This window comes from Rhineura floridana, chromosome 1, assembly GCF_030035675.1.
Source record: "Rhineura floridana isolate rRhiFlo1 chromosome 1, rRhiFlo1.hap2, whole genome shotgun sequence".
Taxonomy (NCBI): Eukaryota; Metazoa; Chordata; class Lepidosauria; order Squamata; family Rhineuridae; genus Rhineura; species Rhineura floridana.
The window spans coordinates 117,743,035-117,754,994 of NC_084480.1; the positions used below are offsets into that span (position 1 = coordinate 117,743,035).

An 11,960-nucleotide genomic window follows, 5' to 3' on the forward strand; every position below is an offset into this window, starting at 1 on the left:
GACTTTTAGCTCTGTTATGTTATGTAGTTATGTTAGAGTCATGTTGTTATGCATGTGACTATTATGTTATTTTCCTGGCGGGCCTGTTGGCCTTGTTCTTGTATTTTTAGATATCTCTTTTTAGACTCGCTACGAATGAACTGGAGAGTGGGAGGGGCATGACGTCCCTAGTCTTGACTTCAAAAACATTCTTGCCTTCGCACGATAGGTGGAACTATTTCCCACAGTGATGGCCCCCTCCTATGAAAATCACCTTTCAGGTGAGACCAATGGTACAATCTATCTGACCTGAACTTTGCAATAGACACATACATGCTTGCATTCATGGACTGAGCTGAGCAGCCAAGTTACGGGTATCAACAGGAAGTAATTCACTTTGTGTTTCTTTAAAGATACAGCTATGAAAAGTGCTTTCTACATTGCTATGATTTGCAGTCTCACAATACATATTATTCAGTCATTAGTTAACATACTTGACGATGTTAAGTTTTTGTACATTCGTTAATAGAATAGCAGGTTTTATATATGTGAAGAATAAAGCAATAAGTGATTGATCAAATAAAACAAAGAGCGGCCTCTTGAAAATACAGTTCTGCCTGAGACATAATTAATCTGTGAATATATAAGTAGGGGGTTGATTACAAAGTAATTAAGAGATCACCTTTACTTTCCCCTTCCCAGCTGCTTCCTATCTATTTCTGTCTCTCCAGGTTTTCCCTGGTTTACTATTCTCTTTTGCTAAACTAACTTATCCCAGCCATGTGTCCTCTTCTTTTAAAAAAAGCATAATTGTTCTTTTTAAATCATACACTTTGTTGTTCTTTATAGATAAGATGGCTAAAAATTACTGCATTATTCACCTGCGTTAATTGTTACATTAAGTAGCAAGGAACGTAGGAAGCTGGTTTATACTGGATCAGACCATGGGTCCATCTAGCTCACTATCTGCTTTTGCTTGCAATTGCTGTCCAGGGGGTTGTCAGAAGTCTTTCCCAGCAATTCCTGGAAATGCCAGAGATTGAAACTGGGACTTACTTTGCATGCAAAGCATGTGCCACTGAGCTACAGTGCTGTGGCCCCTCTAGTAGGCTTTCCAGGTGAGAGCTTTCCAATGTATAGTTGAGGTTCTTGTTCTGCAGACAAAGAGAAGGAAACCCTCGAAGTGCCAAACCAGCAACCAGCCAAAAATAAAAGTGGTAATTGCTTATTGCAGCCCGACGCATGTCGGGTATCAAAAAACCTTTGTCGGGGCAATCTGTAAAAGTATACGTATAAACAACATTAAAATCAAGTATAAGAAGTACTTGAAAAATGTAAACTATAATACAGCGTTCATGAATTTATCTATTAAAAATGAACAATACCATGATCTGCTGAAAGCTGACTCATAAACTATAATCAATAAGGAAAGGGGACAACTAAAATAGAACATAATACAAAATAAAACTTCACTTAAAACTTCACAAGATTATACATACACCCCAGATTGGGAAATGCTTACAGATCTTCTCTAATTTGAAAAAACCTGGACTAAGTAAATAAGTGGAGAGGAATACAGAGGTCAAATGTCTTGTATACGTAACACACTGTTATCTAATCAATATAGCAAACTGAATTTTTAGGAGTAGCTGGCTCTTAGAGAAAAACAGATCAAAAACATGAAAAATGCACAAACAACTGAAAATAAACATACACCCAAGATTTAAAAAGATTTTTTGTAGAGTTTTTTCTGATTCAAATGAACCTGAAAACTGAAAGTACATAAAAAATTATGTAAGGGTCAGAATACCTGCTGCAAGTAATAATACTCTGCTGTCTCATTGGTGTAAAAAACTGATTGAGTTCTTAAAAACAGCTGGCTCTTAAAGAAAGGAAGATGAACTGCAACCACACAGTCAGGTGTGACCACACAAAAAAAGGCAGAAGAGTTTAGAATTCTTAAGGGTATATAGTACTGATCTTAATTCATAGGATCGCCATAAGTCATAATCGACTTGAAGGCACATAACAACAACAAAACCAATCTTAATAAAAAATAAGTGTTACATGAAAGTAAATGCACATCCATATAAATGGCACACCAAACTGATACCTGTCTGACAATTGTCTATAATAGGCGAGTTATTCCTAAATCTTCATTGAGACCTGTGGGGGATACACACCTCCGCTGGAGGATCCAAAAAAGTTCTCTTTTTTCTCTTGTCAACAAAACATCATTGTTGGTACACTGCACTTTTTCTGTGGCCCAAAAGACCAGATCACTGGGAGTATGTCTTTGAGTCTGGAAATGGGTCACCAACAGAGATCCCACTCTGTTGTTGCAAAACGTGCTGTGTACCAACAATGATGTGAAGTTTTATTTTGTATTATGATCCATTTTAGTTGTCCCTTTTCCTTATTGATTATAGTTTGAGTCAGCTTTCAGCAGACCATGGTATTGTTCACTTTTAATAGATAAATTCATAAACATTATAGTTTATATTTTCAAGTACTTCTTAGAATTGATTTTAATGTTGTTTATATGCATACTTTTACAGATTGCCCTTGCCAAAGGGTTTTTTGATACCTGAAATACATTGGGCTGCAATAAACAATTGCCACTTTTAGTTTTGGCTGGTTGCTGGCTCAGCACTTTGAGGGTTTCTCTCTCTTTGTCTGTGAAGTTCTTGTTCTGTCATCTGAACAAAGGGAGCAGTGGCCTGTGTCAGTGGAAAACTCCAGAGTTCTGCTGGCATTTATTTGATCTGTGTGCATGTGCATGTGGCTAAGAAGGGAGGGTGTTGGTTGGGTTATCAAACTGAGGTTTGCCATGGATCAAGTTGGTAACATCCTGGAAGAGCTCTTCTGCTCCAGGTCTGTTTTGAGCAACTCTCCATTTCACAGCTCAAGAAATGCTGGATCAGGACTGAATCCCCTCTTGTTAGCCCTCTTCTGCAAAACTGTAGCTGGAATATAAGGATTTGCTGCCATTTGTAGACCCAAATAGTTTTTTTCTGTAGAGTTTGTTTTCCCCTTGATTCCCAGCACCTGAACAGGTTTCTTCAGTCAGTGTATTTTTACCTTGTTACCTGCTACTCTTTGTTTTGTTCCTGGTTGCCTGATTGTGCCTAAAACTTTTTACCTTCAGTGCCATTTATGTCTTCTGCTGCTTCAACCACCACCTGTTTTCCCTGTTTCCGTAATTGGAACTGGCTGCTCTGGTTCATCTTATACAGGGCTGGCGCCAAAGGCTGGCCAGGTCGGGCCCTGGGCGACAAAGGGCCCCTAAAAGGCCCCTCCTTAGGGTGGGTGGGTAGTGCTCCCAAGCGTTGGCTCCCAACCCTGTCGTGGATCACAAGAGGGAGCTCCCAGGAAACCCCCCCCCACTGCCACGCAGGCCCGTGACACCCACCTGCATGCCCCACCTGTCTCTCGCTTGATGTTTATGCTGGTTGCACTGTGGGTGCAAGCCTGCCATCAGCTGGTTGCACTGTGGGCTCCTGCTGGGAGGAAGGGCGAGATACAAATTAAATAATAAATAAATAAACCAAGATGGCGACTGAGGTTTCCCTAAGGAGCTAATGCCCCTGCTGCTATCTTGGTTGATGATAGGGATGTGCTCACAGCGCGGGCAGCATTCATCAAGGGAAAGGTAGGTAGGTGGGGCATGCTTGCAGCTGCCAGGGCCTGGGGCAGGCTGGTGCCAGCCCTGATCCTATAACACTACTGTGAAGCTTAAAATCCTGCTTTTATGTGGGAGGGCCAATTGCCTGGGTTCTTATCAGTCAGTCATATTCCTTGATCTTGGCTAGGTGGCAAGGATCTACACAATTGGCTCTGCCTCCATGATTGTGGACCTTTAAGCATGACTGCGGTGCTATGGAAAGCAACTCTTACATCATTGCCATAATGTTTAAACGACACCACACAGTCCCTCTCCTCCAGTGATGTGCATTGTGACTATTAGAGGTTTGGGATAGGAAATTAAAGCTTGTGAAAAAGAAAAAAGGGGGGGGAGGAGAGAAAAGCAGTTTTCCTTTCACTGGCTCATTAGCGAGCCCACAATTTTGAACATGCCTTTCTAGAGGTTGGATTTAGTGGGTTGGTTACAGAGTGATGCAGTGGCCTTGAGGTCATGTACTTGTAGGAAGATGCTGTGGCAATTCACCCATAGAAAGAGGAAACAAAGCAGATTACTCTGTCACCTTCACTGGCTTTAAATAAGCTACCAGTTAATTTTGTACTTTAAAATCTCTCTCTCTCTCCTCCCACATTTGTAGAAATATCAAGAAATGGCAGAAAAAGCTAAAGAGAAGTTTGCTACTGCTGAAAAGATACAGGAGCAATTACTCTTTGAGAATTCACACTTTAAAACTATGTTGACCCAGACTCAAAAAGAACATATGTCTCTGCTGGCAACTTGTGCGCTGTTGTCTGGAGCCTTGTACCCTCTCTATAGCCGATCGTGTGCCTTATCCATACAAAGGGACTTCCTTCAAGATCAAGTCAATACCTTTGACATTTTCAAGCAGGAGATCCGGACTCTGGCCAAAGCTTTGTCTGAGACCGAAGAAAGCAAGCCAAGTGATGGCAAGGTGAAGAAGAAAAAGCATTTCAGAGGCTTGATACGTCTCTTCCGCAAAGGTGTTATTGCAGTGCTGGCAGCCAATAGGCTTCGCAGTTTGGGCCAGTCTTGTAGCTCCCTTTTCTCCTGGGTGGATGGCTTTAGAGAAGGCATAGGAATCTTAGTCTGTGCAGGAGACTCCAAGGATCTTCATAACCTGTCAAGTAAGATAACCAGCTAATGATTTATTTGTTTTGTGTCAAACTGCACTTTCAGTACTTAAATAACAATTATATTATGCCAAGGCATTGGGGGGGCATAGACTTTATAATTTGAGGGGGGAAATTACGTTTAAGATGTTAAACCAAATTTAGTGGATTAATTAAAAGAGTTGAAGCCCCCAATGACAGGGTTAAATACACAGGAACCCCCATTATTTGAACTGATGGCGAACTGAATCTGAATTTACTGTGGCCCGGTACAGTACAATTATATGTTAATTGCTGGAAACCGCCCAGAGAGCTTCGGCTATGGGGCGGTATATAAATGTCATAAATAAATCATAATTATGTTTATGAAATGGGGAGCATGCCATGTGCTTTCCCCATCCTTCTTTCCCCAAATTAATTCACGTCTCCCATGGTTTGCTTTAACTATGGTGTAGCATTATGTCTGCATCAGCACTAACCATGGTGAACACAAACTAGATTCCCACAAATCCAGAGTTTACAAGCCCACTTCATACTCATGTGAGAGCAATACTGATCGGTTTTAGCCATGGTTAGTGCTACTCCATGGTTAAAACAATCCATAGAGGTAAGGGGATTAAGGCATGAGGTGGGAGTGTACAAGTCTATGACGCATGCTCCCACTGTCTTAACCGTTGTCAGGAGAACAGGAATGCTATGTCTGCACTGGGCTTCTGTTTTGTTCCATGTAGCACTTTACCAATGATATCAATAAATATATTTCTGTTGATGACTAGGGCAAGGCCTTTTCAGTTGCAAACTATGGTTCCGCATATCTGAATTAATATCTGGATTGAACTACTAAGGGATTGATAATCGGAACTCTTGCAAATTTGTAAGAGTTAATGTAGCATATGAGCATAGCATAAGAGCATAGGAAGCTGCTTTATACCAGGTAAGATCTCTGGTCCATTTAGCTCAGCACTTTTTGTCTGACTGGCAGTGACTGTTCAGGGTTTCAGATAGGGATGTTTCCCAGCCTACCTGAAGAGGGCAGGGTTGGACCTTGGACCTCTCTCATACAAAGCATGTGCTCCTCCACTGAGCTACAGCCCTTCCCACAGTTGTTAAGAGTGTGGGCTGTAGACAGAAAAGTCTCTGGTTTAAATCTTTCCTCCACTGTGAGCTCACTAGATGGTCTTAGGCCTGGCCACTGTTCTTGAGTGGGCGCCAGGACACCACCAAGTGGGCTGTTATCCTCCAATCGCTTGAAGGCAAGAAAAAAGTCATTACTCCAAGATCACCTTTGAGTTGCCCTTCCCTTGGAGTGACAGCTCCACATCTTTAATAAGGGAGTGGTAATGGTAACTAGACTGGACAGAGGGGACTTTGTGACCCTGTAGATTTTATTTTAAAAAATTGAACAGCTTTGAGCCAGGGGGCATAATTTGGATTAGGAACATGGTGATGGGTAGAGATGGGTTTAACCAATTTGCCATGTAAGAGCAGCTAAAACATGGCACATATTAGCATACCCCCAAATGTATTGGAATAATGTTGAGTTTTTGCCAGTGGTCTCCATATCTGACTGATACTTTTAGTAATTTTTTTGAAGAAATGATTTTAATTGGCTATTGTGGGATATTTTAATTTTTTTGCAATACAGAGCAACAGAAGGAACAGATCCGTTCTCTTCAAGCACTCAGTTGGTTTACCAGTCCTAGCCTCCTTGCTGCTATTCTCAGTTCAGTGGTTGAGCTACAGGAAGTAGTTAGCAAGACAGGTAATGCCTCTCATTTTTCTGCTTAGTTTTGTCCCAGGTATCCTGTATCTTCAAATAGTAACTTTGGGACAAATGTTAACACATTTCTGCTAATTAGAATCTGTATATAGGAGTGGCTGGTGCGGTGAGGTTGTCCCATGGAGCCAGACTCCCAAATGTGGATTGCTTCTGCTTACCTGGATGGGGCAGAGTGGTGAGGTTGGGGACATGCAGCTGGTGCATGCAAAAGTAGCCATCATGATGAAGCATTATTACAGAGAACCTTCTAGATGTGCTCAGTGGCTGTTGTGACTTATACCCATGCTTCTGTCAGTCAGTAGGGAGAGTTAGGAAGGGGAAGATTCCAGACAACCATGTTTCCCCATCCAGTGACCATTAAGGGCAATATTCTAGCTCCATTGCACCCTTGTGTGAAGTATGCATCAAATAGCATTAAAGAACACCAGCTATAGGAGTTGGTATCTACATACACACAAGTTACATACCTGGTAGAACAATACCCTTTGTTATGTGAAGGCCCCATGCCTGCGGTAGAGGTGGGTCCTCTTGGAAGCCAGTGAAGACACACACACACACAATGTGCTTATTCTGCTCAGAGATCTTTCTGACCAGCTGGCCTATTCTATCAGCTAATTCTTGAATAGTTTCTTCACTGTATAAAATGGCTGACTATAGTTATATCTTCTCAAGGGTTTCAGATCCTGACACTCCTGTACAAGACAGAAAGTATTAACTGGTGGCCTTAGCATCTTGACCATGCTCTGGCCAGAGTAGACTTCTTGTTCAGTGTGTAAATGCTTCATGAAGGTTGATGTTTAACCACTATAGCAGCGGAGCTTAGAGGCAACTATCATTTAAGTTTTATTTGAACAGATTGTGATCACTTGTAGCTTAAGCTGAGTTTCTAAAACTCCCATTGAACCTTTTGACACACAAACATTAGTAGGAAGTTCAGTTCCCCAGCTCTGTCCTGTTTTGCTAAAGACAGAACAAAACATGGACCACCTTGATCTTATTGCTAGAGTAATGTTTGCCATTTTCTATTAGTTTTTGCTTCATTTGTTTAGTAAAGAGTTGGTTGCTCTTTGTATGTAACTGTATTTGTGTAAGACATTTCTCACATGCTCATCACAACGTAAATTATTTAGTGCTTTTACTGTAATTCCTTGAAGTCTGTGGCCAGGTACTTAAAGTGTATATATTCTTTGCCCTGTGGTTATAGATACAGCAGAACACTGTACCTTATGGAATTGCATTGTATTCTTATTTCATCTTTCAAAGCTGTGAATGATTCTAACCCCCACATTTCTTTGTTTTAGTCAAAACCATTATTCATTAAAAATTAACCAGAGGTGATGCTTTGCTTTTAGAAACAATATGCTTTCCCAATCTAGAAATGTTTTATTTTCTTCTTCTTTTACAATCTCTCTGGCAATCCTGAAAAAATAAGGTATAGTATTAGACTGAATGTGTATATAAAGTTCAGACTTCCAGTTTTAAATTAGGATGATAGAATCATGTAGTACAATGCATTCAGTTGAATATTTTGATACCAAGGCCACCTGATAATTTTATCTACAACTCTCATAAGAACATAAGAAGAGCCTGCTGGATCAGGCCAGTGGCCCATCTAGTCCAGCATCCTGTTCTCACAGTGGCCAACCAGGTGCCTGGGGGAAGCCCGCAAGCAGGACCCGAGTGCAAGAACACTCTCCCCTCCTGAGGCTTCCGGCCACTGGTTTTCAGAAGCATGCTGCCTCTGACTAGGGTGGCAGAGCACAGCCATCATGGCTAGTAGCCATTGATAGCCCTGTCCTCCATGAATTTGTCTAATCTTCTTTTAAAGCCATCCGAGCTGGTGGCCATGACTGCATCTTGTGGGAGCAAATTCCATAGTTTAACTATGCGCTGAGTAAAGAAGTACTTCCTTTTGTCTGTCCTGAATCTTCCAACATTCAGCTTCTTTGAATGTCCACGAGTTCTTCTCCCTGTCTCATAATACTAGAACTTTTCTCTATCCACTTTCTCAATGCCATGCATAATTTTATACACTTCTATCATGTCTCCTCTGACCCGCCTTTTCTGTAAACTAAAAAGCCCCAAATGCTGCAACCTTTCCTCGTAAGGGAGTCACTCCATCCCCTTGATCATTCTGGTTGCCCTCTTCTGAACCTTTTCCAACTCTATAATATCCTTTTTGAGATGAGGCGACCAGAACTGTACACAGTATTCCAAATGCGGCCGCACCATAGATTTATACAACGGCATTATGATATCGGCTGTTTTATTTTCAATACCTTTCCTAATTATCGCTAGCATGGAATTTGCCTTTTTCACAGCTGCTGCACACTGGGTCAACGTTTTCATCGTGCTGTCCACTACAACCCCGAGGTCTCTCTCCTGGTCTGTCACCGCCAGTTCAGACCCCATGAGCGTATATGTGAAATTAAGATTTTTTGCTCCAATATGCATAATTGTACACTTGTTTATATTGAATTGCATTTGCCATTTTTCTGCCCATTCACTCAGTTTGGAGAGGTCTTTTTGGAGCTCTTCGCAATCCCTCTTTGTTTTAACAACCCTGAACAATTTAGTCTCACCAAGAAAAGTTAGGTGAAAACAAAATTAAAAACATATTCTAGTTTCATCAGCCTCTAAAATGTAAATGTACTGCCTTCAAGTCAATTCCAATTTATGGCGACCCTATGAATAGTGTTTTCATGAGGCTGAGGGTCAGTGACTGGCCCAAGGTCACCCAGTGAGTTTCATGGCTGTGTAGGGATTCGAACCGTGGTCTCCCAGGTTGTACTCCAACACCTTAACCACTACGGCACACTGGCTCTCTTTTTTTCATACGCATCCCAAATCTCTGATTCCACATAATGGCTAAGAGTTCCACATAACTATTTCTCCATGCCCAAAGGGTTTTAATTTGTGCTGGTTGAACAGCAACTCGCCATGCTGCATAGCCAGCTACTTCTGAAACTGAGGAGACTTTACAAAGCCAGTTTGTAATATGGCATGTGGACTCTTGTTATTCAAAGGATTTTTTTAAAAAATCCCAGTGGGGATGCCTAAGCCCTTGCAGGTACCTGAAGTCGTTCTTGGGATTCTTGCCAAGGCAACGAAGTCTGAACAGATTATATTCCAAATGCAAGGTTTATCCATAAAGTAAAACCATCAGAAAAACAAATGCTGCTGTTATTGCTTCACAGAAAATATTTTGATTTTAGTTGTATCCTACTACATTTTAGTTTAGGCTATTCTTGGGTTGCAGATAAAAAATATTTTTTCTTGGAGTAGTATTCCTATTCTATTTTGCCGGAAATCCTTTGTTGTTGTTCTTACCAGTAGAGAGGAAAAGATGGCTTGCTTAAAAAAATGTGCCTTGATAGTCTTTCTACTTTGAACTTCCAAACAAATATTTTAATTCTCTATAGCAACAGGAGTTCTGGTATTCTCTTGAATGTAAATAAGCTCTGCCATGGTTGTCATTTTACTCTGATAGTATCGTAAGACAAGTAATGAAAAATTAAGACCTGACTTGCAGAGGGAAAACTAAATTACAAGACTTTTATTAAGGCATAAATAAACCTATTAACTGTTATCTGGAATACCAATTAGTAGAAGGAGCACTGACAATTTTATTTATCAACATTAAACACAATTATTAATTACAGACCTGACGAATCTAGCAGTAAGCAGAACATGTTGGGTGTGCTGGGGCCTTAAGCCCATTGTATGAGAAGGATGATTACCAAAATCCACTGGGGAAATAAGTAATTGTAGTTGTAAAATTTTAATTGCCTTGGAATAAGGTAAATTATATTCTCTTGTCTCGGAATATAAATAGTGTGGCATTAAGGTACCAAGCCTCAGTAGTTTTAAGCAGCAAATGATTTAGACATCTAAGCTTGTCAGGAAAGAAAGGGAAACAGTTATAAATTTGCTACAGTGACTTACCTTCTACTTTTGAACATGTAACACATTCACAGATATTCATAATCAGTTTTTAGTTTGCTTATCCAACAGGTCCAGGGTGTCATATATTGCAACCTGTGGATTAATGAAAGACAGTGGGGGAAAAGATGAGAAGAGAAAATAAAACCAATTCTCCTTTGCAAAACCATTATTTCTCTTGAGCCAATGTCTGTCCTTGCATATGAATGTGAAATTTCACCGGCAGTTAGCAGAATTAAGTGTTTGTTTATGTGAAGGTGGGATTAGATACGAATTCTCTTTCAGCCACCAGAATTGTAGCTGACTGATGTTTACCATGATAAATGGCTTTGGATTTGACAGATGAAGCTTCTGTTTCAAGTATATTGACATAACACATTGGTTTCTTTAAAAAAAATCTAACACCTTTACCTAGAAAGTTATAGTACACCATACCCCAACATGGAATAGAATCAGTGCATATGTAGACGATAGACTAAACTTCTCTACTTGAAGTATTATGGGGTTTGTTGGCTTATATAGCGTTCTCTGTAGAACAATTTTTGGGAGACCTTGTTTCAAGGAACAATGGGATGCTGTTAAACAGTCATGCACTATGCATGTTCCCTCAGAAGTAAATGCCTCTGAGTTCAGTGGGGTTCAATCTCTAATAAAGTTACTTAGTTTGGAGCCTTAGGTTATTTCCATATTTGGGGGGGGGGCATTCTGTGTGGTAAAATGCCTGGAAGATTGTTTCATTATTTCCCATATGAAGCATTTCCATCTTTTTTATGTACTCAGTGGGTGGGTAGGGGCAAGCCCAAAACTACTTGATTTGTGAATTTTACTTCTTCTTTTTTAAGATCTGAATTCATGGCTTTCAGGACATTTACTTACCAGCGCAGCAAGGAATTCTTTTTCGAAACTTATGGACAAACTTTGTATTATGATGGAAGTCGCTACAACGGACAGCAGCAGGAGCATTACCTACATAGAGAAAGACTCTTTGGTTCAGAGACTAGCTCGTGGGCTCCATAAAATAAATGCACAGGCTCTTAAAGAAGGCATAAATGATAGAGCCCCTGCTATGGTTTGTATGAATATGATTACCATACAACAGCTATTGTGCACAGTGAATTTGCTTTCAGATAGTCGCAGATTTTAAATCTCTCCCCCCCCCCAGTTTGTTTAGCATCAGAATATTCAGCCTTATAAATAAAATTGAGGAATTGCAAGAAAGGGATTATATTCTTTAAACCACACAAAAGTTTGATATTAGTTTTTTTCTTTGTCTTTTAAAAAATCAAACTTTTTAGCCTCATTTACAGGCATTTAGTACTCAAGGCAGTATACAACCTTTTTTTAAAAAATACCCCTGTAAGGGCAATTCATAATTTTAATTTTAAAAGTACTATAAATATCACCCATAGCACACTGATGTTGTTGATGCTGTTACAAAATTACATGTGCTGCATCGACCAAAAATACAATAAGTGTTTCCTTAAAT

General features: G+C 40.2%; 1 protein-coding gene across 17 annotated transcripts in view; it reads left to right on the forward strand.

Annotated features, from left to right (window-relative positions):
- Positions 1-11,960, forward strand: part of CCDC171 (coiled-coil domain containing 171) — a 311,338-nt gene that overhangs the window by 110,142 nt on the left and 189,236 nt on the right. For 16 of the 17 annotated variants that reach the window (XR_009763232.1, XR_009763234.1, XM_061630303.1 and 13 more), the window contains 3 exons: positions 4,260-4,767; positions 6,398-6,514; positions 11,317-11,543. Coding sequence is in view for 15 of the 17 variants with exons in the window: in XM_061630303.1 (XP_061486287.1) it covers positions 4,260-4,767; positions 6,398-6,514; positions 11,317-11,543 (852 nt within the window). In the remaining 2 variants the exon portion in view is untranslated. The remainder of the gene's footprint in view (positions 1-4,259; positions 4,768-6,397; positions 6,515-11,316; positions 11,544-11,960) is intronic. The other variant, XM_061630323.1, reaches the window with a different exon arrangement.